General features: G+C 40.4%; 2 protein-coding genes across 2 annotated transcripts; one reads left to right on the forward strand and one right to left on the reverse strand.

Moving 5' to 3' along the window:
• Window positions 1-749: 749 nt before the first annotated feature.
• On the forward strand, window positions 750-6,908 carry nelfcd (negative elongation factor complex member C/D). Its single transcript, XM_047346386.1, has 15 exons — window positions 750-889; window positions 1,325-1,434; window positions 2,300-2,409; window positions 2,510-2,619; window positions 3,017-3,124; window positions 3,399-3,551; window positions 3,970-4,100; window positions 4,382-4,547; window positions 4,631-4,765; window positions 4,851-4,990; window positions 5,301-5,415; window positions 5,497-5,592; window positions 5,676-5,816; window positions 6,357-6,486; window positions 6,609-6,908. Exons 1-15 carry the CDS (start codon window positions 833-835, stop codon window positions 6,641-6,643), a joined length of 1,737 nt encoding a protein of 578 aa, XP_047202342.1. The 5' UTR covers window positions 750-832; the 3' UTR covers window positions 6,644-6,908.
• A 297-nt stretch (window positions 6,909-7,205) lies between these two features.
• Window positions 7,206-16,537, reverse strand: ctsz (cathepsin Z). Its single transcript, XM_047346385.1, has 6 exons — window positions 16,272-16,537; window positions 13,207-13,370; window positions 12,847-13,026; window positions 12,608-12,758; window positions 9,371-9,533; window positions 7,206-7,823 (listed from the first exon to the last, which is right to left on the reverse strand). The coding sequence occupies exons 1-6, from the start codon at window positions 16,397-16,399 to the stop codon at window positions 7,698-7,700; spliced, it is 912 nt and encodes a 303-aa protein (XP_047202341.1). The 5' UTR covers window positions 16,400-16,537; the 3' UTR covers window positions 7,206-7,697.
• Window positions 16,538-26,218: the final 9,681 nt, after the last annotated feature.

Consider the following 26,218-nt stretch of genomic DNA (forward strand, 5'->3'; position numbering starts at 1 on the left):
ATTAGAATCACATGCTTTGGTGACATTAATCTGAGATTAAGCTTTTCAACAACAAACACTCCAGGGGGGTCTTGCATAAAACACAATATGAAGATGTGGAAAAAGCCCCTCACACCCCCAGTTTGATATGGTGGTGGATTAGAGGACCACAGGTCATGGGGCTGTTTCCCTTCCAAAGGCTCTAGGAACTTTGTTCGAGTCATTCTGAAAAAATGCCTGGTGAACTGTGCCAGTTAATAAGCATAGAAACATCTCTAGACATGAAATGAACCTTCTTGCATGGTCATCTCAGTGCCGAGATCTTAATGTTAGGACTCTGGGGGATCTAGAGAGACTGTGCAGAGGGAAATGGTCCAATTTCCCTCTGAGTCAAACAGAACAATTGTTGTCCTGTTGGCATTTGGCAAAAGAGGTTTGTAAAAATTAACCCAAAATCTATAATATAATTAACTATTTTTTGTTTAAATCAATTATTCGGATCAATATAAGATGTTTTCCCAACAGAAATAAATTAAAAGTTTTGATTTTTCTAATTGTTTTAATTCCTAGCTACTGCAGTGAAAATATTTATTAAAAGCTAGAAATATTTGATCGAATTAAATGGCCGCTAATGCTATTTAGTTAAAATAAATGTAATTGAAGCACCAGGACAACCAATTTCAGGATGTGATTTTAACTTGAAACAAATGAGCCTGTCAGTCTGTGTTCGGGGAAAACGCTCAGGTCACCGTGTCGCCATCTTCCTCCAGTTGTTGTTAGCTTACTTGCTAAAGAGGCAGCATTTAACTGCTGGGTCGGTGCTGGCGCGGCGTCTCCTTTTCTTCCCGTCGCCATGGACGAGGTGTATTACGGAGGTGCAGGAGACTGGGAAAGCTCGGACGGACCCCTGGTGAGAGCGGGACTTGTTGCTGTTTTATGGCCGTTAGTTAGCATTAGCTCGGTTAGCAGGCTAACTAAATACACGGATAATGAGCATTACTCCAATTTGTTAAAGTTTAGCAACGTCATCTTTTTGTGATATTTATGTCTCCACATTAAATCATATTAAATGCTTATATTCGGTTTATTACTTTTAGCAATAGGCAACGTAAAGTTATAATACTGAATATTGATATTGTTACGAAGAATACAGTTGCTTCAGTCTGTAACTGTGACACAAAAGCTCCCAGACAATCTAAATATGATGGGATTTCTATTCTGTATGTTATTGTCCTAATATTTGCTTATCAGTTATGTATACTATGGCCAGAATTAATGTTGGAAAGTGGATGCACGCTGCGTGAAACTTGTCTATATTTACATGCTGCATGTGTTGTGGAATCAGGAGGATGGTTACGATGAAGAAAATGATGGAAAAGTTCAGGAGGACTGTCTGCAGAAATTCTCCAGCAGAGATTACATCATGGAGCCGGCAGTTTTCAACACCCTCAAAAGGTAAGTTTCTACTTTAAAATAGATTTTTTTTTTTTTTAAATCGATTTAAATAAAAAAGTTTTATTGCAAGTCAGTAGAGCATTTTTGATCTAAAAAGCAGAGGAAGTGTCTGGCAAAGCATAAAAAAAAAATACTAACACAAATAAATCTTTGACATATCCAAGACTCTAAGCAACATCGCTCCCACCCGTCTACTATTTATTATTGGAAAAATAATTGGGTGTGTTTTGTGTATTTAGAAATAAGTGAGTGTTAATATTTAAAATGACCAGAAGGGGGCATCATTTGCCCACGTTCGCAACATTCAGTGACGTATGCAACATTAAACACCGTGCTATACAGATTACGTCAGTTTTTACTCTTTGTTACAATTACGTTTTTTCAGATCAGATCAACTGAGTAAATTCAAAAAGTGGCACTCAAATGATGATTTTACGTATTAAGAGGAAAAGCTAACCAAAGAAACCTAGCCCTATATAAATATACAATTTCCCTTCTTGCTATATAATAAATGAACTATCATTAATCACATCTTTGGTTCAGTTTCACTAGCGACACCCAGGCCTAATTACTGCCTGAGAATCAAAAACTACATTTAAGAAAAAAAAATCATACCAACAGTCTAACATGGTGGTGGTAGTGTGATGGTCTGTGACTGCTTTGCGGTTTTAGGACCTGGACAACTTGCTGTAATTAATGGAGCCATGAATTCTGATTTGACCTATACTTGCAAGCCAAGCTCTGAATGGCTAAAAAAAATTGCTCAAAAACAAAATTGAAAGTTTATTAAGGTTGTATTAATAGGAAGGCAATAACAATAAAGGTAAATGCTGTGTTAGAAGTCCTGCTGCTGCTGTTGTTGCAGATATTTCCAAGCAGGTGGCTCTCCAGAACATGTCATCCAGCTTCTCTCTGAGAACTACTCTGCTGTTGCACAGACTGTTAATCTGCTGGCAGAGTGGCTTATTCAGATGGGTGAGTTATGAAATAATTATTGTTTCAGAAACTCTTTAGAATGTGTGCTGTATTGAGGATCAGTTACTAATCTGAAACATATTTCTTTTTGGGGCTACAGGTGTAGAACCTGCTCAGGTTCAAGAGCGAGTAGAAAATCACCTCAAGAGTCTCCTGATAAAGCACTTTGACCCCCAGAAAGCAGATTCCATCTTCACCGTTGAAGGAGAGGTGGGTTTCATGAGCATCTTGTTTGCAATCAGTAGCGAATACATTACAGTCTGTCCCTATTAGAATCGCATGATGTATTGAATTGCATTCGTCACTGCATGTCAGTGTATGACTGCTTGGATGCAGTGTTTGGTAGAACATTAGGTTCAAAGTATCAAGCATGCTCTTTCTACATAATAATAATGTATTTACCCAGTTGTATGGACTCTTAAATATAAATTGCCATAAAATGTAGTTTAGCAGATCCGGACGCTCACAGAAAGTGATATTGTAATGGAAAAGGTTTTACTGCAACCCCATATTACCATGATAAAATTCCACAATAATACTGCTGTTGCATGTTTTCCCAATATTGCTCCTTTATATGAATCTAAATCCAAGTCTGATTTGTTTTTAGACTCCTGCTTGGCTCGAGCAGATGATAGCACACACGACATGGAGGGATCTCTTCTATAAGCTGGCAGAGGCTCACCCTGACTGCCTGATGCTTAATTTCACTGTAAAGGTACAGTACTGTTTTTAATGTTATTGTATTTTCTCATCTGTAGGGGGAGGGGCTGTTTTTTTCTAATTTATTTGATCTGAAATTAAAGACAATCAGATTAACCAATTTATCAGTTCCTGTATTGACTGTAAACTTGCTTCTGATGTCCTGGTACCATACTTATTGCACTCATAGTTAGTTCCATGAAATTCACAAATAAATTAATGTGTTGACGAATTAAGTCGATGGCCAAAGAAAGCTTCTTTATAATTTGTTTTTGCCTGTTTGTGTTCAGCTAATTTCCGATGCTGGTTATCAAGGAGAGATTACTAGTGTTTCCACAGCGTGTCAGCAGCTGGAGGTGTTCTCCCGCGTCCTGAGGACCTCTTTAGCCACGCTGCTGGATGGAGGAGAAGAAAACCTGGAGAAAAACCTGCCAGAATTTGCTGTGAGTCTGTATGCTTTTTTTTTTGTTTTTTTATAGGTGAAAGAGAACTAAAGTTGTTAGAATACTTGCCACTGTAGATCTCCACCCATCTATGGATCTCCATCCATCAATGAATGGAGATCTACTGCTCTTTCACACAAAACAAACAAAAATACCAAGAAGGGAGAGGGAAGCTAAAAAAAACAAGTCACTCTCTCTTTTATAAAGCCGGGCTTTTATGGAATTTAATTCTGTGAATAAAGTGATAAAAACATCATGGTGTCAGAGAGAGGTGCCTGGGTCAGATAAAAGTACTGGAAAGTCCAAAGAAAACTACAGAAGGCCTGATTTCAATCGGTTTTATTAACAATAATAATAAATAAAAAAATCTCAGTTGGAAACTATAATCCTTGCAGACGTTCATTCTTCTTTCCTGCAGAAAATGGTGTGTCACGGCGAGCACACGTACCTCTTTGCCCAGGCAATGATGTCTATCCTGGCTCAGGAGGAGCAGGGCGGTTCAGCTGTTCGTAGGATCAGCCAAGAGGTCCAGAAGTCTGCACACGAGAGGTACTGTTTCCTCGTAACTGAGCCAAAGCATGTTACTTAGGGAGGGTTGACCAGTTCATTTTGGTTGGACCACTGAATAAATGTAATTGACTGCATGAGACTGAAGAGACCAAAAAGTTGGGTTATGTGTTGGCAGGGATGGAAAATCTCATAATGTTTAACTTCCCAGAACGCTTCCTGTTCTGTTGCCAATTCTTTTATGATGGAAAATAAGGTGGCTGGTTTGTCTCTGTGTTTATGATGAATGCCAGTAACAACCATGCTGATGCTGTTTATCACAGGGGTCACGATGCCAGTCAGATAACCCTTGCTCTTGGTACAGCAGCAGCCTACCCTCGAGCCTGTCAGGCACTGGGCGCCATGTTGTCTAAAGGAGCCCTGAATCCTGCTGACATCACAGTTCTCTTCAAGATGTTCAGCAGCATGGACCCTCCTCCTGTGGAGCTGGTAGAAATGAAATCTCTTTCATTTCATTTATATCCACTGCATCCTTGAGCTTCTAATACCTGAAACTATTTTCTTGTCTTTAGATCAGGGTACCGGCCTTTCTGGACCTTTTTATGCAGTCACTTTTTAAGCCTGGGTCAAAAATTAATCAGGACCATAAACACAAATACATCCACATCTTGGCCTACGCTGCTAGTGTGGTTGAGACATGGAAGAAGGTACAGACTATAACAATGCTCTTTGCCTGTCTTCCTGTTTTAAACCACTATAACAGCAGCCCTCCTACCTTTGTTTACATATCAGAACAAGAGAGTCAACATCAATAAAGACGAGTTGAAGTCAACATCTAAGGCCATTGAGACTGTGCACAGCCTTTGCTGCAATGAGAACAAAGGAGCTACAGAGCTGGTGGCTGAACTCGGCACCTTATACCAGTGCATCCGGTGAGTCAGACGCCAAGATCCTCAAAATCTCATTTTTTGTTGCCGTTTCTGTTCTGGGATCTGTTCGTCATGGTTTCTATGCAGTTTGGAAACAATGTTTGGAAAAAGTTTCCATACATTTTCCAGATTCCATTTGCTAAAAGCTAAAAATCATGATTTCTAGAAAAAACAGAAGGCTTTTTACATTGATTTATAGTTTCCCCCTTTCTCTGGTCTTGCCACCTACCAATCTGTGTTTTTCGGTCCAGTTTCATTGATCGTATCTGTACAGCTCGACGTTACAGGAACCTTCTTTCACACTGCTCCGCAGGTTTCCAGTGGTCGCTATGGGAGTTTTAAAGTGGGTGGACTGGACAGTGTCGGAGCCCCGCTACTTCCAGCTCCAAACAGACCACACTCCAGTCCATTTAGCCTTACTAGATGAGGTATGACAACGTTAACAGATGGAAGCGTTTGCTCCTTCAGATGAAATCTGACGAAAGCAACACATTTTTCTTCCACCTCAGATCTGTACGTGCCACCAGCTGCTGCATCCGCAGGTCCTCCAACTGCTCATCAAGCTTTTTGAGACGGAGCACTCTCAGCTGGACGTCATGGAGCAGGTGGATGTTTGTGGCGGTGTCATACCTTCTTCAGGTCTCGGTTGAATTCTCAGCATCTCAGCAATGTTTTGTTTCCATCGTAGCTGGAGCTGAAGAAGACTCTGCTGGACCGAATGGTCCACCTGCTGAGCCGCGGCTACGTTCTGCCGGTCGTCGGCTACATTCGCAAGTGTTTGGAGAAACTCAACACGGATATCTCCCTCATTAGATACTTTGTCACTGAGGTAACAGCTGCTTTTGAGTTTCGGATCAAAATGTTTTATAGAGCTCATTTTAGTGGTCTGTTTGAAGACAAACTATTTCTTCTCTTGATGTTTGTTGCTAACACAAAATTCATTCATCCAGACTAAAGATGTTTATCAGTGCCTAAACGTTTGCTACTAGGTTGTAAGAAAAACACAAAACCACTACTACTACCATTATTATCCAGAAATCTTAGTACTTTGACCAGTTTCTGTGAATTTGTGTGTAAAACGATAATACTTTGCAATATTTTTTATACTTTTTTGTCACATTTTGACATACTGCTATGAATGTTATTGGGATTTCCTTTTGATTTTATGGCAGTAGTCACCTTTTAATCCCATTTATCAGACAAGGCAGAGATGTCTTGTTTATTTTTACAAATTCAAATCTGAAGTGTGGAGTCCATTTGTATTCAGCCGCCTGGTGTAATCGACTAGGAGATGGACCTTTTTATAAAAAAAACAAATGAATGTTTTGTTTTTTTTAACAAAGTTTAGCAGGGAGTGTTTCTCTTTAAGGTGCTGGATGTGATCGCACCTCCCTACACATCGGACTTCGTACAGCTCTTTTTACCCATCCTGGAGAACGACAGTATCGCAGGAACAATCCGGACCGAAGGAGAACATGACCCGGTTGCTGAGTTTATTGGTAAGTAACGGGACAGGTTAAAATTCACTCTACTCTAATTCGCCTTTGCTACTTAGTTTTCGGTTTCTAGAGAGATGTTGCTTCATCCTTTTGAAAGCCTAACGTGTGGTTAACCTTTTCAGCTCATTGCAAGTCAAACTTCATTATGATTAACTGAGATGGAAATGATGCTGAAAATGTCGAAACTCACAAGGAAAGGTCCAAGAAGACCAGATCAATGAGAATCCAGGGTTCAGCTCCGAGATGGACTTCTTGACAAGGCAGCAGTGTCAGATGTTGGGCTGACCAAACAGCTGCTGCTCAAGAGGAAAGGCCTCTGAAGATGCAGCTAAATGTTTTTTCCTCATGTGTATATTTTATTTTCTATGTTTTATCTGAGTTCATGGTTTGTTTTTTTTACAATAAAAATGTGTTTTGTCTGACCTTCTTAATTTTCTCACTAAAAACCCCAAAATAAAACAAAATCATCTTCCTCTTATCGTGCTGCACGGTCAACCAGGTGCCTTGCTGCAAGAAGGTCCTGGGTTCAAATCCAAAAACATGACTGTTAGGATGATCTGTCTCTGAATTCTCTGTGTGTGTTGGACTGGTGACCTGTCCAGGATGTACACCATTTCTTGCCCAATGGTGGCTGTTGGATCCTCCATTTATGCTGGGAAAAAATAAAAACTGTTTAATGTTAACTGTATAAACCTTACATAGAGAATTCCCAAAGGATGTATGAATCATCAGTGTTTATTGGCACAGTTTGAAACAAAGGAGATGATTCGATCTTTATGCTGAAGAATCTTTAGCCCAAAGTAGCAATAATTGACATTAAGTGCTAATAAGGCACATAAAAGTTGTATCTCCTTTATAATATATTATAGTGCAATAATCAGTAACTGAAAACATTCAGTGTCTGCTTGCTTTGGTTTCCTTACAAATTAAAGTGTTTGCGTAGAATATCCTGCAGAACAAAATGTCTCTTCAACAAACTGCATTTAAATTTCTCTAGACAAAAAAGGTTTTAACAGATGCATCAAACCCTCCACCAATTAAAAATTGTTTCAGCCTGCAGGTGTACTCTTCAGTAAAATATTCAGACCTTGGCATTGAATTTAAAAGTATAAAAAAAAAAGGATTCCCTTTTTATCGAGGCATGTAAAGTTTCCCTTCGCCCCGTGACAGGAAGACAACAGATTACAGCATCAGCCTGACCAAGAGCTCATCTAAAGGTAATCTTTGGGGACGATGGGATCTCCATACATGCAGTCCTCTTCAAGCGCCAGGTTGTACTTGCTGCCGCTTCCTCCTTTGTAAGCGCTGGTCACAATCCTGAGCCAGCCCTTCTCACCCTGAGGAGAAAACAAACAATGAGAAAGAGTGTCTGCTAAAAAAATAAATATTTACTTAGAATAACCCCTCAAATTCTCATCAAACCACCACACAGCCAAGCTGGTGTATTTATATGACTAATTCTGATTAACCAAACCAAAGACCATATTAGAAGCACAGTTATGCCCAGCGGTCTCTAATCTTTTCCATTTCTCATATTTAAACAACCTTTACTTAATTTAATGTCTGACAACAAAAACAATAGATTTTTCTATATAATTGTAAATTCAGATACTAAGAGGTTGAATATAACAACGTATTGTGATCTGGGATATTTTAAAACACTAAATCTATGCAAAACATAACATTACAAGCCTGTTTAGGTCATAAGATCAGATTGTTTTTTTTAAACTGACAGAACTTAGGTTGTTATGATTTATTTTAAAACCGAGTCATTCCTCAGACATTGACAGATTTTTAATCTTGAGTTCTGATTTTCCTATCTGTTCTTAAAAACTCTGATCTGAAGTGAATCGAGCTTAAACTACTAGTCTGGTATTCTGTAAAGATTCTGGAGGCTGTCGAATGCCCATCAAACCACCTCCAATAAGAAGCATTGACGTCACATTAATTAACATTAAAACAAAAAATTTCCATAAACGTTTTTTTCAGGTGAAATATGTTGACTTGTTTTTGCTGACACTAGGACGAGGCATATTCAAAAATTACAAACACACAAACTCAAGAAGAATGTGTTTATGCATTGTTTTAACAATATGTGAACACACTTCGTATAAAAGTGCAGTTCCTCTGTGCACCATGTCGATATATTAGTCTTATTTTCCTGACAGTGTTGTGAAGAATGTCAGTCCATCGTTGGAGTTATGTGAAATGACACCTGATCCAGCGAAGTTTGAAGACCTTGATAATGTAACTTAATGGGAACAAGCATCAACAACGTTCTTGTTTCTAGACAGTGATTGGGCCCATAATATTTCCAGCAAGTATTTTAAAAAGGTAATCGGGTTATAATCTGTCATTCAATAAGTTAGCTGGCCCAAATGGGGCTTGGGATCAAACTCCAAATAAATGGAGATAGGGTGTAGTACAAAGAGCTCAGAATTTATCCAATTATATTTGAGATTTGAGCATTTTTATGGCTATTCATCTGAATAGATCACGAACATACTTGACTACAAAGAAAATTAAACTGACTTTGAGGGACAAAAATGGCCGGACATCGGTACGAATTGGCCAAACTTTTAACAGGACCATTTTCTCTCCAAGACCTGATTGTTTAAGCAGCTTTTTTTCCACCTCAGCCTGTTTTAGGTCAGTTTTTGCCAACAGTGATTCCAGAACAAATACGTTTTTTTGGGGTATTTTACTTCTTCACTGTTGACTTGTTTAGAAGTACTTTTTTGTGGTATAACAAGTCTTTTGTATGAAAATACTTGGTCGATGGAAGCATTCAAGAATAAAAAAAATTACGCTTGTGTGTTTACAATTCACAATAGTTTAGATTGACATAAGATTTGAGAATAATGGCAAATAAAGAATGTCTCACCCATGGCTCTCCCCAGGAGTTGCGAACGACCCAGTATTCGACCCCGTCCTCTACTCCCCATCCAGCCACCGACACAATGTGGTTGATGAAAGCTTCCTCCTGGTATTCAGAGTACAGACCTCCAGTGTACGCATCCAGTTTATCTGTGGCCATAATCCCACAGCTGAAGAAAATAAAACATCTCGGGTCATTTCCTGTTTCTGGTTAGGGTTGTAGACGTTACTGAAACACGCTGGAACAAGAATGTTTACTATATACAGGTCCTTCTCAAAATATTAGCATATTGTGATAAAGTTCATTATTTTCCATAATGTCATGATGAAAATTTAACATTCATATATTTTAGATTCATTGCACACTAACTGAAATATTTCAGGTCTTTTATTGTCTTAATTCGGATGATTTTGGCATACAGCTCATGAAAACCCAAAATTCCTATCTCACAAAATTAGCATATCATTAAAAGGGTCTCTAAACGAGCTATGAACCTAATCATCTGAATCAACAAGTTAACTCTAAACACCTGCAAAAGATTCCTGAGGCCTTTAAAACTCCCAGCCTGGTTCATCACTCAAAACCCCAATCATGGGTAAGACTGCCGACCTGACTGCTGTCCAGAAGGCCACTATTGACACCCTCAAGCAAGAGGGTAAGACACAGAAAGACATTTCTGAACGAATAGGCTGTTCCCAGAGTGCTGTATCAAGGCACCTCAGTGGGAAGTCTGTGGGAAGGAAAAAGTGTGGCAGAAAACGCTGCACAACGAGAAGAGGTGACCGGACCCTGAGGAAGATTGTGGAGAAGGGCCGATTCCAGACCTTGGGGGACCTGCGGAAGCAGTGGACTGAGTCTGGAGTAGAAACATCCAGAGCCACCGTGCACAGGCGTGTGCAGGAAATGGGCTACAGGTGCCGCATTCCCCTGACCTGGGCTACAGAGAAGCAGCACTGGACTGTTGCTCAGTGGTCCAAAGTACTTTTTTTGGATTAAAGCAAATTCTGCACGTCATTTGGAAATCAAGGTGCCAGAGTCTGGAGGAAGACTGGGGAGAAGGAAATGCCAAAATGCCAGAAGTCCAGTGTCAAGTACCCACAGTCAGTGATGGTCTGGGGTGCCGTGTCAGCTGCTGGTGTTGGTCCACTGTGTTTTATCAAGGGCAGGGTCAATGCAGCTAGCTATCAGGAGATTTTGGAGCACTTCATGCTTCCATCTGCTGAAAAGCTTTATGGAGATGAAGATTTCATTTTTCAGCACGACCTGGCACCTGCTCACAGTGCCAAAACCACTGGTAAATGGTTTACTGACCATGGTATCACTGTGCTCAATTGGCCTGCCAACTCTCCTGACCTGAACCCCGTAGAGAATCTGTGGGATATTGTGAAGAGAACGTTGAGAGACTCAAGACCCAACACTCTGGATGAGCTAAAGGCCGCTATCGAAGCATCCTGGGCCTCCATAAGACCTCAGCAGTGCCACAGGCTGATTGCCTCCATGCCACGCCGCATTGAAGCAGTCATTTCTGCCAAAGGATTCCCGACCAAGTATTGAGTGCATAACTGTACATGATTATTTGAAGGTTGACGTTTTTTGTATTAAAAACACTTTTCTTTTATTGGTCGGATGAAATATGCTAATTTTGTGAGATAGGAATTTTGGGTTTTCATGAGCTGTATGTCAAAATCATCCGTATTAAGACAATAAAAGACCTGAAATATTTCAGTTAGTGTGCAATGAATCTAAAATATATGAATGTTAAATTTTCATCATTACATTATAGAAAATAATGAACTTTATCACAATATGCTAATATTTTGAGAAGGACCTGTAAAGGCAGAACAGAGTTCACTAAAACTTGCTTCAATAAATATCTTCTATAATAAAATCCTGTAACCTAAGCATGTACCAAAGGTAATCTGCCACCCTGTGTCATCTCCTCTTAAAATGACCATTAATAATTATCATTAACATGTAAGGAGTGTATCTATGTATATCTCCATGCAAATGTTTTGTCAGGTTTCCTGCTTGGAGAGCTGCTGTGATGGATACAGTATTGTGCAAAAGTTTCATTTGTTAAACACTGATACAATTTTTTTCTTCACACCATGTTCATAAGAAGGTTCCTAAGAAGTTGTTCTTTGGGTTTTCTGTAAGTCTGTCGAGGTACTGTGGATATTTCCATCACTGGATTATTCAGGCTCAATTAGCTTCTTGGTGGGTTCTTAAAAACTTGCTGATCTAAACTTAATGAAAAAGAGAAATATAATAAAGGGGGGGAGGGTAGAGATTCATCACAAGTGAATCATCTTTTCAAAAAATAAAGAACCCTGAATTTTTTCAACTTTTTTTCTTCTCAAAGCTGCAAACATCAGCAGATTATTTGTGACAGACTGCACAAAAAGAGTGCATATTTGTGAAGTAAATGAAAAATGATACATGGCTTCGCCCCCTCCCCAATTAAAATGTTTAAAAAGTTTGGAGATTGTATTCAGTCTCCCTGTTGAAAAATAAGGATACCTGCACCATGATGCTGCTACTACCATGGGTCACAGTGGGGATGTTGTGATCAGGGTGGCTTTCCACCACACAGTGTGTACCACAGGTTTGCTGTGTCCTCTAAACAGCTTGTGGTAAACTCTAAATGAGATTTCTCATGGCTTTCTTTCAACAATAGCTTTCCTCTTGCCACACTTCCATGAAGATCAGATTTGTGGAGGGCACAAGTAATAGTTTTCCTGTAAACAGACTCCCCACCTGGGTCGTGGATCCCCGCAGCTCCTGAGGCCTTCATAGAACACCTGGATTTATACTAAAATTTTATTACACACAGGTGGACTCTGTTAACTAATAAGGACACTTATGAAAGCAATTGGTTTGCTGGATTTTATTTAGGGGTATGAGAGAAAAGGGGGATCAGAATCCAATCAGATTTCAGATTTTTATTTGGAAAACATTTTAAAGACCATGTTTTCTGTGATTTTAAAAAAAAAAGAAAAGAAAAAAAAGCATGAATACTTTTGCAAGGTACTTTATGTCAACTGAAGTGTTTGGCCAGTATTTTCAGACTGTGATTATGAGTTGTGTTTGCACGCATGTCCGCTGTGTGTTTCTGTTTCCTGGCAGTCTTCATGCAGGCATTTTTGTATGTGTATCATAAAATGAAACAGACCTGATGTAATGGAATCTGGACCATCATCCCAACTGAATTTTAAATTTAAACCTGACCCAAATGTTACTAACCTGATTGGTCCTTTGGCGTAAATCTCAGCCATCATCTTCTCTCTCCCGCTGACAGAGCCGTAGTCTCCCACCTTCCACATAGTGTAGTTCTTGACGATGTTGCATTGTCCAAAGGTGGTGCAGGTGCCACACTGGTTGAAGGGCTTGCATTCTTTCAGGACACACAGAGCATGTAAATGTCTGATTCACGCTGGATGCACGCTTTTCCTCCTATTACTCCACAGGTTTGGCTCTCTTACCCTGGTCTTTAGCCTGGTAGTTGTTGCAGGTCTCATCTGGGATGCCGTTTGTGTTGGCATACTCCCAAACTCCAGTGTGATCCCCTCCGTGGCAAGTGCCAGCATTACCGCAGTCGACCACATGCTGCACAGAGAGATAGGCAGAAGGCCATGCTCCTTTTCTCTTGATGTTGATGCGATCTAAAAAGGGCAGAAAAATAATGCTTTAAAGATGAAATGATAACCTCAACCAGTTTCTGTCTGGTTAGAAGAGGAAATGAAACTGCTACAAACATGTAAAAATATATTTCTATCCAGTGATGATGCCTCAACCACAGAGTGTTTTAAAGTGTGTGACAGCTAGAGTATGCCGACTAATACCTGCCATGGCGCTGGTGCTGCCATGTGCCCAGCAGGAGCCACAGTACTGGGGAATGTGCTGGTTGCGAGTCGTGCTGACAAAGTTGGTTCCATTGATGTTCCTCCAGTCCCACACCTTGGGCAGTTCAGAGATGTTCAGGTACTCATGGGGTCGAGGACTGGTTCTGGAAAACAGAGGAAACTTTCTGGGGTTTTTTTGTTTTGTTTTTACCTTGGTGTAGATTCAGTTTATATGATTTTCAGACTTTTAATTGAGCAGAACTACAATTTATGCTCCTGCTGAGAGAACATTTAAATCCATAATGACCCGGTTTTTAATCCGACACCACAAACACACTTGTTTTGTGGAATGGTCATTGTTACTGAGCCTACATTCTCAGTTCAAATGTGTAAGTAAAACCGTCAAGGTTATTTTTCACCCTTCCGTTTCACTTCTTTAAGCTCAAAAATAACTCCACTTACAAACTCTAGAGGAACAGCATCCTCTACTTCTCAAATGTTTTATCGCACACATCCAGAACTGTAAAAGAAACCTGACGGATGGTTCTGCAAGGCTTATATTACCACTTTGCACAAATATTCATTTCAGTATTCATTCAACTCCAGTAAATGCAGAGCTGTGGTGGTATTTTTCCACCCTAAACTGAAGTAAACGGTGGTTCTTGCATAAACGCCTTATTGTACAAGAAGAGACTAACTTTATTTTCCAGAAACCTAAGAATTGCTTTTGTTTTGTTTTCATATAGGTTTAAAATCAAAAATCAAAATCAAACTGTATTGTAAAGAATCTGTAATCATTTTAAAGTTTTCAGTCCAGCTTCGACCGGTATACATGTTAAGGTTTTCATGTTTGTGTCAATTTAAGGCTGTCTTCATGCAAAACAAAGCTTTAAAAAAAATACTTTTTGCTTTTTTACAAATAGTTGAAGTTTCTATAAATCAAGAACTGTTTAATTGTTCAGTTAAGAATTATTCATTAACCTATGTGACCATTTTAAATCTGCACAAAGGAAAACATTTTAAAAGAAAAACACCATGTAGATCTTTATTTTACAGTCATTTTGGCCAGTTAGGGAACATTTAGAGAAATAAAACTACTTGCACATACAAGGAGAGAACTTGTTCCCTAAAATGATGAAGGGGGGCCGCTTCCAGGTATCAAGTCAAAGAGTTAAGGTTTCAAAAACTGGAAAGATCTTCCCTCATATCAAACCTACAGGCTAAAGTCTTTTAAACGAGATGCCAATGGAGGCGCTGGAGTGAACAGTGTTTTCTTCTGCTGAATAACAGTAATGCCGTGCTGACCCTCCCCTACATACTGCTGTGCACAGCAGCTCAGCTGGCTGAAAGTAGACTAATACGCTTTTACCTAGCTTACAAGAAATACCAACTTAGCTGCTTGGTAATACGTCCGCTTGCAAAAATCTGAGAGCTGCAACTAAAGCATCGCCCTCCATCACTCGTTAGGATAATGCTGTTTTAAAAGCTTGTTGGAGAGCGATGAGTGGCTCGTCTGTTAATGAGCGGACTGCGTTATTTATTTATTTATTTATTTTGCAAGAGGAATAACTGTAGCTTTTCTGTATAAAATAAAAGCACCTGCATCAAGCTGTAAACACCGTGATACAAATGAAACCGCACTATTTTTGCTCAAAATTATCACACAATGAGAATCTCATACCATACATGTCTAAAGTGACACAATTCGACTGTTTAAATACGCCATAGATTCCCTATAAAAATGTAATACCAGAAGGTATGGGTTGTTTTGGCAGTGAGGGCCGGTACAAAGTCCTGCTGGAAAATGAAATTTTCATAAAGCTAGTCAGCAGACTAGTCAACATGAAGTGCTCTAAAATTTCCAGGTGGGCAACTGTGCTGACTGGGAATCTTACAGCTTCATAAAACCATCACCAGAGATGACATAGCTCCCGAAGTCACTGCTCTCTACCCTAACTCCAGACACTGGGACCTTCATTTCCAAATCAAAATGCACAAATAACATTCAAATGTGGACTTTGGACCACTAAATAACAGTCCAGTCTTTTCCTGCTTAGCCCAGGTAAGATGCTTTTGGTGTGGTTTATAGATCAGGAGTGGCTTTACACAAGAAATGTGACAGTTGTAACCCATGTCCTGGACTCATCCTTGTGTGGTGGCTTTGAACCTCCCCCTCTTAAATGGACTTTGCTTCAGCTCCCTTTTCGTACCACAGGTTTTCCTTCCACCCAACTTTCCACCAATATGCTTACATAATGCACTCCAAACATCCAGATTAATTAGCATAAACATTAAAAGGCTTATGCTGGACAACTGTCAAGTCAGCAGTCTACCCCATAATTGCGTGGGCCATTACATTTTGTACTAACTTTCGTTTTAATTGATCTCATCTAATATTAGATTTGTTTTAAAAAGGTTATTCTTGATTTTCCATTTCCTGTAAGCCATAAACGAAAATGTGCAAAAACAAACATTTTAAATATGTTAATTTGGATATAATGCATTTCACTTTTTGAACTGAATTAGTTAAATCAATGAGCTTTCTGATTAAATCTAAATTTACTCAGAGACACCTGTGTAAATCCCCCCCATCTCGTTCCACAAAAGCTTCCTCTTTTCAGCGACGACTGTGCAGCTGCAGCCCGTCTACTTCCTCCGCCTGCTCGACTCAACCTCGTTGTTTGTGGTTAGACGCTAACAGGGAAACTCTGACGGTAATCTGTTGGTTTACTGTATTTCCTTTAGCTCCAACTGGCACAAAAACAGGAAGAAAATTCAACCAAAACTTCCACACTTTGTAATGGATGCTTATTTTAAGCCACTTTATGTGATGTACGCCCTCTTATATAGAAGAGTATTAAAAAATAAATAAAAATAAAGATATTCCTCATCTTTGAGGCAACTTATTTTGTTCACAGAACTGCTGCTCTCTGATTAGCTAAAAGCTCATAGTAGCTAAAAGCTACCGACGCTTTTAGATGAAGTAAACAAAATAAATTCCCACCGACCACTTTAATGATTTGTAACTTCTAGGTAAAAGTTAGTGAAAAAGCAGCCCCACTAACCTCAGACCGAAGTCGTTTCTCCTCGGTGTGCGGACATAACACGGCTTCTTCTGGTTGAAAAACACTCCGGCAGAAACAGCGGACAGAACGACCGAAAGCAGGACCAGAACCGCGGCAGTCCGAGACATGTCTGACACCTTTCTGTCACAGCGGGGAGGACAGGACTGGGTAATTAATGGACCCCCTGCAGCCGAGACAAGCTGGACACTGACGAGTTAGTGGGGAAAGTCTACACTGAGCAGCAGCCGGTGTTCCGAGATTAAGGTCACATGACTGAGTCAGGCAGCCACATGTTTAACTGGCGGGTCACGAGTTCTACAAAAACAATATGACTCTGCATATTTATAGAGACAGCAGGAAATAACATTGATTATTTGTCAAAATCACTGTTATTCACACTCCCAAAGCTAAAGCATATATGAAGTAAACAGATCGGACGGTAAAATAGCGAGAAACTGCACTTTATGAGGTCGGGAATAACCATTATTAATATGACTCATAGCTGTTTTTCCCATTTATACCATAGTTATATAAAGTATAAGTTCTGTTTCCCTTTTGTTAGAATAGGATAAGAATGCTCATCGACGCACATTACAAGGATAAATGGCCCAAGGTCTGTCACGAATGACCGAAGGCTGGGGCACTGGGTTTGATGGTGGAGCAGCTGGTATAACTGGTTTGATTAGAATGCTACAGCACACTTAGATTAAGGATGGACACCTGCTACTACACAACCTAACAGATAGACACATGGTGACACATAGTCTACTGATAATCACTGAGGGAGGGAACATCCATTGCATCAAAGTGCCAGATATAAAAACTATATGTGACCTTCTATCGAGGCTCTTCGTCATCCTCTAACAGACTGCGACGGTCCGAGACGAGAGCCTCAGCGCAGATCTCTGTAATCATTCCTCTGCCTAATTTAGATTAAAGGAGCTAAAAGTTAGAAACTGGTTGAGAGTCGTTCCTTTAAGACTCTTTAGATAGAGTGTGTGATCGCTTCTGGGGACCAAGTACCAGAGGAACTCCGAGACGTCTGACCGCCAACAGGGTGCAGTAGCTCGGACAAATTGGTGTTTCCGCCCGCGCCCCAGAGGCGAAAACCACTTTTGGATAGGGTTGCCACGGAAGGACAAAACATCACAGCAGAGGCCGCAAACTAAAAGGTAGTGAGATTCCTATAAAAACATTTCCAGTGTTTTTCCTGTAAAAACACTCTGGCTGTGTTGTTAGTTCTGAGTGAGCTGTTTTGTAATTCTTGGAGTTCCGAATAATTGTTGCGAATGCGTTAAGAAGTGATAAGACGTGTTAATAAGCGGTGCGACTTTAGGTGTCACACCGGGAAGAAAGGTACAATCTTCTAAAAGAGACTAAAGTCTGGGGGAGAAGGTTTGAATTTCCTTTATTGCATGCAAGGGAAGATAGTTTTTCCTCGCACACAATATAAAGCGACCTCCCTGAATGAGGCAGCTAATACTTGACTAGGTTTCAAGGTCCTGAGTTCTCTTAAAGAACTCGGAAGCGCCGCCAAGGGGAAGTATTAGTTTTCAGTGGCTCCTTGGACTTCTTAAAAGTTCTTAAAGCTGCTTACTTCCTTGTGAGTAAACACGCAGAGATAAATGCGAATCCTCGGCATGGTTTCAAAGTCCTGCGGTTCTCTTAAAGAACCCAAAAGGGCTGCCGAGAGGGGGTCTTGAGTTTCAATGACTAGTAATTTTTCCTTAAGAAAATTTTAAAAGCTGCTGGCTCCTTTTTGAGTAAACAGCTGTATAAATATAAAAGTGTAACATCAACCGGCCAGTGTGAATGTGTGTGAGTCAATAACAGTGAGCTGACGGAAGTGACGGGGGACACATTACACTGACGGACTTTGACTGCTACATGCTAAGCTAACAGACCATAGCTCACTGAATAAACTCTATTGTGAATAAACTTTGGTGTCTGAGAGATAACGAAATAAGCTCTCATTTGGACCAGGAAACGGTGCTGTACCGCCTGGTTGGCCAGAGTGTGTGAACGTGTGTGTGAAGTGAGAGAATGACTGAGAGAATCACTAGAAAATGAGCTCCCTGCTTGTTCTGTAGGAGCAGGCTTGAAGACAGGGAGGAGAAACATATTAGCAAGTTTCACCCACAAAGACGCTTTAACAAGTTAAAGCAATAGTTTGATGGAGCTTGTTTGGGTCCCGAAATAATTGTCAGGTCACCAGAAAATGGTAAGAAATTATTTTTAACCATTAAGTGACACAAAGTGGTTCCACTCTAAAATTTGGTATTTACAGGGTAATCGATGTTTTATGTGGTCAATGTCTGTCCATTTTGTCTGTTTTTGTGAAATGAATGTCTGTTTCATGTTATGTAAAAATTATGGTATACAGGTCCTTCTCAAAATATAAGCATATTGTGATAAAGTTCATTATTTTCCATAATGTCATGATGAAAATTTAACATTCATATATTTTAGATTCATTGCACACTAACTAAAATATTTAAGGTCTTTTATTGTCTTAATACGGATGATTTTGGCGTACAGCTCATGAAAACCCAAAATTCCTATCCCACAAAATTAGCATATTTCATCCGACCAATAAAAGAAAATTGTTTTTAATACAAAAAACGTCAACCTTCAAATAATCATGTACAGTTATGCACTCAATACTTGGTCGGGAATCCTTTTGCAGAAATGACTGCTTCAATGCGGCGTGGCATGGAGGCAATCAGCCTGTGGCACTGCTGAGGTCTTAAGGAGGCCCAGGATGCTTCGATAGCGGCCTTTAGCTCATCCAGAGTGTTGGGTCTTGAGTCTCTCAACGTTCTCTTCACAATATCCCACAGATTCTCTATGGGGTTCAGGTCAGGAGAGTTGGCAGGCCAATTGAGCACAGTGATACCATGGTCAGTAAACCATTTACCAGTGGTTTTGGCACTGTGAGCAGGTGCCAGGTCGTGCTGAAAAATGAAATCTTCATCTCCATAAAGCTTTTCAGCAGATGGAAGCATGAAGTGCTCCAAAATCTCCTGATAGCTAGCTGCATTGACCCTGCCCTTGATAAAACACAGTGGACCAACACCAGCAGCTGACACGGCACCCCAGACCATCACTGCCTGTGGGTACTTGACACTGGACTTCTGGCATTTTGGCATTTACTTCTCCCTAGTCTTCCTCCAGACTCTGGCACCTTGATTTCCGAATGACATGCAGAATTTGCTTTCATCCGAAAAAAGTACTTTGGACCACTGAGCAACAGTCCAGTGCTGCTTCTCTGTAGCCCAGGTCAGGCGCTTCTGCCGCTGTTTCTGGTTTAAAAGTGGCTTGACCTGGGGAATGCGGCACCTGTAGCCCATTTCCTGCACACGCCTGTGCACGGTGGCTCTGGATGTTTCTACTCCAGACTCAGTCCACTGTTTCCGCAAGTCCCCCAAGGTCTGGAATCGGCCCTTCTCCACAATCTTCCTCAGGGTCTGGTCACCTCTTCTTGTTGTGCAGCGTTTTCTGCCACACTTTTTCCTTCCCACTGAGGTGCCTTGATACAGCACTCTGGGAACAGCCTATTCGTTCAGAAATTTCTTTCTGTGTCTTACCCTCTTGCTTGAGGGTGTCAATAGTGGCCTTCTGGACAGCAGTCAGGTCGGCAGTCTTACCCATGATTGGGGTTTTGAGTGATGAACCAGGCTGGGAGTTTTAAAGGCCTCAGGAATCTTTTGCAGGTGTTTAGAGTTAACTCGTTGATTCAGATGATTAGGTTCATAGCTCGTTTAGAGACCCTTTTAATGATATGCTAATTTTGTGAGATAGGAATTTTGGGTTTTCATGAGCTGTATGCCAAAATCATCCGTATTAAGACAATAAAAGATCTGAAATATTTCAGTTAGTATGCAATGAATCTAAAATATATGAGTGTTAAATTTTCATCATTACATTATGGAAAATAATGAACTTTATCACAATATGCTAATATTTTGAGAAGGACCTGTATGTGGCAGGATACATTTAATTTAAATTGTTTTCTGATATGAAAATAATTGGAATTTTTAGTTTTTAGGTCTGGGGAAACAGTTCAACCAAGAGGTAAACTGGGGAAGCAGTCCTGGCCATGGACTGCCTGCTTGAAGAGTAAAAACATTTTAAACTGTCTGATGCTCAGTGTTATTTATTAAATAAGGTATTATCTATATGCCACCTAAGGGTTGCCACAACAATAATTAGAGACTACAAGAGCAGGTCTGATCCTCAACAGTACCATTATAATATTAGGTCAGTTCTTTATGATAAAACAAAAGCGCCAGAAAGGGAATATCTCTCCTCTCAAAACATGATTTCAACAGATGTTTGGACTTTTTCCAGTCAGGTTCAGAACGATCAAATTATACTCAAATTTAACACAAGATGAAATGCACCTCAACAGAATTACTGGACTGGACTGAAATAGAAAAAACTTGAGTTAACTGAAACAAACTCTAGTTACTTGAAATAAATACAAAATGTAATTAATGAGAAGAACTATAGCTGACTGCAACTGTACGGTGTGTTTATAAAACTGGGTAAGACAAACTAAGATTATAAAACATAACATGCCCTTCATTTAAGCTTTCTAAACTGATGAGTGAGTTTTTTCTACAGGACTCAGTTACAGTTAAATGGAATTGAACCACATTTTGAAAATGGCATCTACGGATTGAGATACTTACATTCCGATTTAATGAACACTGAATGAATACCCTGACCCTTTTTGAATCCTACACTTAAAAAGAGACCAATTGAAGTATGGAAAGACATATATATATATATATCCTTTGAGGCATAGATTCAACAAGGTACTGGAAACATTCCTCAGAGAGTTTGGTCCATATTGACATGATAGCATCACATAGATGCTGCAGATTTGTCGGCTGCACATCCATGGTGCGAATCTCCCGTTCCACCACATCCCAAATTCTCAGGTAGGCTGTGGCGTTGACACGATGCTCAATTGGTACTAAGGGGCCCAACATGTGCCAAGAAAATATCCCCCACACCATTATACCACTACCACCAGCCTGATCTGTTGATACAAGGCAGGATGGATTCATGCTTTCATGTTGTTGACGCCAAATTCTGACCCTACCATCCGAATTTCGGAGCAGAAATCGAGACTCATCAGACCAGGCAACCTTTTTCCAATCTTCTATTGTCCAATTTTAGTGAGCCTGTGTGAACTGTACCCTCAGTTTCCTGATCTTAGCTGACAGGAATGTCACCCGGTGTGGTCTTCTGCTGCTGTAGCCCATCCACCTCAAGGTTTGACGTGTTGTGCATCAGAGACGCTCTTCTGCATGCTTTGGTTGTAACGAGTGGTTATTTGAATTACTGTTGCCTTTCTATCAGCTCGAACCAGTCTGGCCATTCTTCTCTGACCTCTGGAATCAACAAGACATTTGCGCCCACAGAACTGTCGCTCACTGGATATTTTCTCTTTTTCGGACCATTCTCTGTAAATCCTAGAGATGGTAGTGAGTGAAAATCCCAGTAGATTCTGATCAAACCGAGCGTTTGAACTGCAGCAGATCGTCTTGACCATGTCTACATGCCTAAATGCATTGAGTTGCTCCCATGTGATTGGCGGATTAGAAATTTGCATTAACGAGCAGTTGGAAAGGTGTATCTAATAAAGTGGCCGGTGAGTGTATATAAATATATATGTATGTCTGTTTGTGTGTGGATGTAAAGTGCCTTGCAAAAGTATTCGGCCCTCTTGAACTGGTCAACCTCTTGCCACATTTCAGGCTTCAAACATAAATATATAAAATTCTCATTCTTTGTGAAGAATCAACAACAAGTGGGACACAATCGTGAAGTGGAATGAAATTTATTGGATGTGTCAAACTTTTTTAACAAATAAAAAACTGAAAAGTGGGGCATGCAATATTATTCGGCCCCCTTGCGTTAATACTTTGTAGCGCCACCCTCTGCTGCAATTACAGCTGCAAGTCTCTTGGGGTTTGTCTCTATCAGTTTTGCACATTGAGAGACTGAAATTCTTGCCCATTCTTCCTTGCAAAACAGCTGGAGCTCAGTGAGGTTGAATGGAGAGCGTTCGTGAACAGCAGTCTTCAGCTCTTTCCACAGATTCTCGATTGGATTCAGGTCTGGACTTTGACTTGGCCATTCCAACACCTGGATACGTTTATTTGTGAACCATTCCATTGTAGATTTGGCTTTATGTTTTGGATCATTGTCTTGTTGGAAGATAAACCTCCGTCCCAGTCTCAGGTCTCTTGTAGACTCCAACAGGTTTTCTTCCAGAATGGTCCTGTATTTGGCCCCATCCATCTTCCCATCAATTTTGACCATCTTCCCTGTCCCTGCTGACAAAAAGCAGGCCCAGACCATGATGCTGCCACCACCATGTTTGACAGTGGGGATGGTGTGTTCAGGTTGATGAGCTGTGTTGCTTTTACGCCAAACATATCGTTTTGCATTGTGGCCAAACAGTTTGATTTTGGTTTCATCTGACCAGAGCACCTTCTTCCACATGTTTGGTGTGTCTCCCGGGTGACTTGTAGCAAACTTTAAACGAGACTTTTTATGGATATCTTTGAGAAATGGCTTTCTTCTTGCCACTCTTCTATAAAGGCCAGATTTGTGCAGTGTACGACTGATTGTTGTCCTATGGACAGACTCTCCCACCTCAGCTGTAGATCTCTGCAGTTCATCCAGAGTGATCATGGGCCTCTTGGCTGCATCTCTGATCAGTCTTCTCCTTGTTCGAGATGAAAGTTTAGAGGGACGGCCGGGTCTTGGTAGATTTGCAGTGGTCTGATACTCCTTCCATTTCAATATGATTGCTTGCACAGTGCTCCTTGGGATGTTTAAAGCTTGGGAAATCTTTTTGTATCCAAATCCGGCTTTAAACTTCTCCACAACAGTATCTCGGACCTGCCTGGTGTGTTCCTTGGTCTTCATGATGCTCTCTGCGATTTGAACAGAACCCTGAGACTATCACAAAGCAGGTGCATTTCTACGGAGACTTGATTACACACAGGTGGATTCTATTTATCATCATCAGTCATTTGGGACAACATTGGATCATTCAGAGATCCTCACTGAACATCTGGAGTGAGTTTGATGCATTGAAAGTAAAGGGGCCAAATAATATTGCACGCCCCACTTTTCAGTTTTTTATTTGTTAAAAAAGTTTGACACATTCAATAAATTTCATTCCACTTCACGATTGTGTCCCACTTGTTGATTCTTCAGAAAAAATTAGAATTTTATATTTTTATGTTTGAAGCCTGAAATGTGGCAAGAGGTTGAAAAGTTCAACGGGGCCAAATACTTTCGCAAGACACTGTACAGGTCCTTCTCAAAATATTAGCATATTGTGATAAAGTTCATTATTTTCCATAATGTCATGATGAAAATTTAACATTCATATATTTTAGATTCATTGCACACTAACTGAAATATTTCAGGTCTTTTATTGTCTTAATACGGATGATTTTGGCATACAGCTCATGAAAACCCAAAATTCCTATCTCACAAAATTAGCATATTTCATCCGAACAATAAAAGAAAAGCGTTTTTAATACAAAAAACATCAATCTTCAAATAATCATGTACAGTTATGCACTCAATACTTGGTCGGGAATCCTTTTGCAGAAATGACTGCTTCAATGCGGCGTGACATGGAGGCAATCAGCCTGTGGCACTGCTGAGGTCTTATGGAGGCCCAGGATGCTTCGATAGCGGCCTTTAGCTCATCCAGAGTGTTGGGTCTTGAGTCTCTCAACGTTCTCTTCACAATATCCCACAGATTCTCTATGGGGTTCAGGTCAGGAGAGTTGGCAGGCCAATTGAGCACACTGATACCATGGTCAGTAAACCATTTACCAGTGGTTTTGTCACTGTGAGCAGGTGCCAGGTCGTGCTGAAAAATGAAATCTTCATCTCCATAAAGCTTTTCAGCAGATGGAAGCATGAAGTGCTCCAAAATCTCCTGATAGCTAGCTGCATTGACCCTGCCCTTGATAAAACACAGTGGACCAACACCAGCAGCTGACACGGCACCCCAGACCATCACTGACTGTGGGTACTTGACACTGGACTTCGGGCATTTTGGCATTTCCTTCTCCCCAGTCTTCCTCCAGACTCTGGCACCTTGATTTCCGAATGACAGGCAGAATTTGCTTTCATCCGAAAAAAGTATTTTGGACCACTGAGCAACAGTCCAGTGCTGCTTCTCTGTAGCCCAAGTCAGGCGCTTCTGCCGCTGTTTCTGGTTCAAAAGTGGCTTGACCTGGGGAATGTGGCACCTGTAGCCCATTTCCTGCACACTCCTGTGCACGGTGGCTCTGGATGTTTCTACTCCAGACTCAGTCCACTGCTTCCGCAGGTCCCCCAAGGTCTGGAATCGGCCCTTCTCCACAATCTTCCTCAGGGTCTGGTCACCTCTTCTCGTTGTGCAGCGTTTTCTGCCACACTTTTTCCTTCCCACTGAGGTGCCTTGATACAGCACTCTGGGAACAGCCTATTCGTTCAGAAATTTCTTTCTGTGTCTTACCCTCTTGCTTGAGGGTGTCAATAGTGGCCTTCTGGACAGCAGTCAGGTCGGCAGTCTTACCCATGATTGGGGTTTTGAGTGATGAACCAGGCTGGGAGTTTTAAAGGCCTCAGGAATCTTTTGCAGGTGTTTAGAGTTAACTCGTTGATTCAGATGATTAGGTTCATAGCTCGTTTAGAGACCCTTTTAATGATATGCTAATTTTGTAAGATAGGAATTTTGGGTTTTCATGAGCTGTATGCCAAAATCATCCGTATTAAGACAATAAAAGACCTGAAATATTTCAGTTAGTGTGCAATGAATCTAAAATATATGAATGTTAAATTTTCATCATGACATTATGGAAAATAATGAACTTTATCACAATATGCTAATATTTTGAGAAGGACCTGTATATGTGAAACAGATCCTTTAAAAGAGTGTTTATATCCTTGAAACCTTTTTACATTTTCACAAGCGACGATAAAAACAGGGCAAGGCCCACTGTAACTCTGGAGGAGCTGCAGAGAACCACAGCTCAGATGGGAGAATGTTGACAGGGCAGCTATTAGTCACACTCTGTTGTGGAAGCAGTAATCACAATTGTTAAAGACAGCCAAAAGAAATTCAATCGCTCTGATTGGCAGAAAACTAACTCTGTAGACATAATGCCTACTGTGAAACGTGATGGTGGCAGCATCATGCTATGGCGATGGTTTTTAGTACGGACAGAAAGGCTAATGAGAGTTGATGAGAAGATGGATAGAACTAAATACAGGGCAATCCTGGAAGAAAACCTGCCAGAGGTTCACCTTCCAGCACAACGATCCCAAATATACAGCATGAGCTGTACTGTAATGGTTTAGATCAAAACATATTCATGACAAACCAAATTCCAGAAACTAAACCCAGGTAAGGATCTGTGCCCAGGCATGAAAATCATTGTTCACAGATGCTCTCTGTCCAATCTGACAGAAGTTGAGCTATTTTACAGAGTGGCCAAAATCTCTTACTGTGCACTGTAACCCGTAATTGTGACAAAAGACGGTTCTAGAAACTAGTAGGAAAAGTCTTGAATAAGGGGACTGACTGCAAATGTACGGCATGCTTTACAGAATTTCTATTTGTAAAGAATTTGAAAACCATCTCCATCTTTTTCTGTCCATTTCCCACTATTTTATGTTGGTCTATCACGTAAAAATCAGAATTACGTTTCGATTTGTGGTTGTAAAACAAAATGTGGAAAAGTTTCTTTTGCAAGGCCAAAGCTATATGACAAATATGTAATATGGACATGCACATTTGATATGGCACATTTTTCCACATTTATTGGAACCAGTAATTCACAGCTTCCTGTTTCCTTAATAAATGACGTTCAAGCCAGTTTCTCTTTAAAATGTGAAAGACAAGAGAACATACCATT

This window comes from Girardinichthys multiradiatus, chromosome 20 (genome assembly GCF_021462225.1).
Source record: "Girardinichthys multiradiatus isolate DD_20200921_A chromosome 20, DD_fGirMul_XY1, whole genome shotgun sequence".
In the NCBI taxonomy this organism is placed as follows: Eukaryota; Metazoa; Chordata; class Actinopteri; order Cyprinodontiformes; family Goodeidae; genus Girardinichthys; species Girardinichthys multiradiatus.

Coding starts and splice junctions, on each gene's coding strand:
- nelfcd (XM_047346386.1), top strand. CDS start 833: ATGGACGAGGTGTATTACGGAGGTGCAGGAGACTGGGAAAGCTCGGAC. Junction 1,435..2,299: donor GTTTTCAACACCCTCAAAAG/GTAAGTTTCTAC, acceptor CTGTTGTTGCAG/ATATTTCCAAGCAGGTGGCT. Junction 6,487..6,608: donor CCCGGTTGCTGAGTTTATTG/GTAAGTAACGGG, acceptor TAACCTTTTCAG/CTCATTGCAAGTCAAACTTC.
- ctsz (XM_047346385.1), bottom strand. CDS start 16,399: ATGTCTCGGACTGCCGCGGTTCTGGTCCTGCTTTCGGTCGTTCTGTCC. Junction 13,027..13,206: donor CAGCACCAGCGCCATGGCAG/GTATTAGTCGGC, acceptor TGCCCTTTTTAG/ATCGCATCAACATCAAGAGA. Junction 7,824..9,370: donor ACTCCTGGGGAGAGCCATGG/GTGAGACATTCT, acceptor TTTTCTCCTCAG/GGTGAGAAGGGCTGGCTCAG.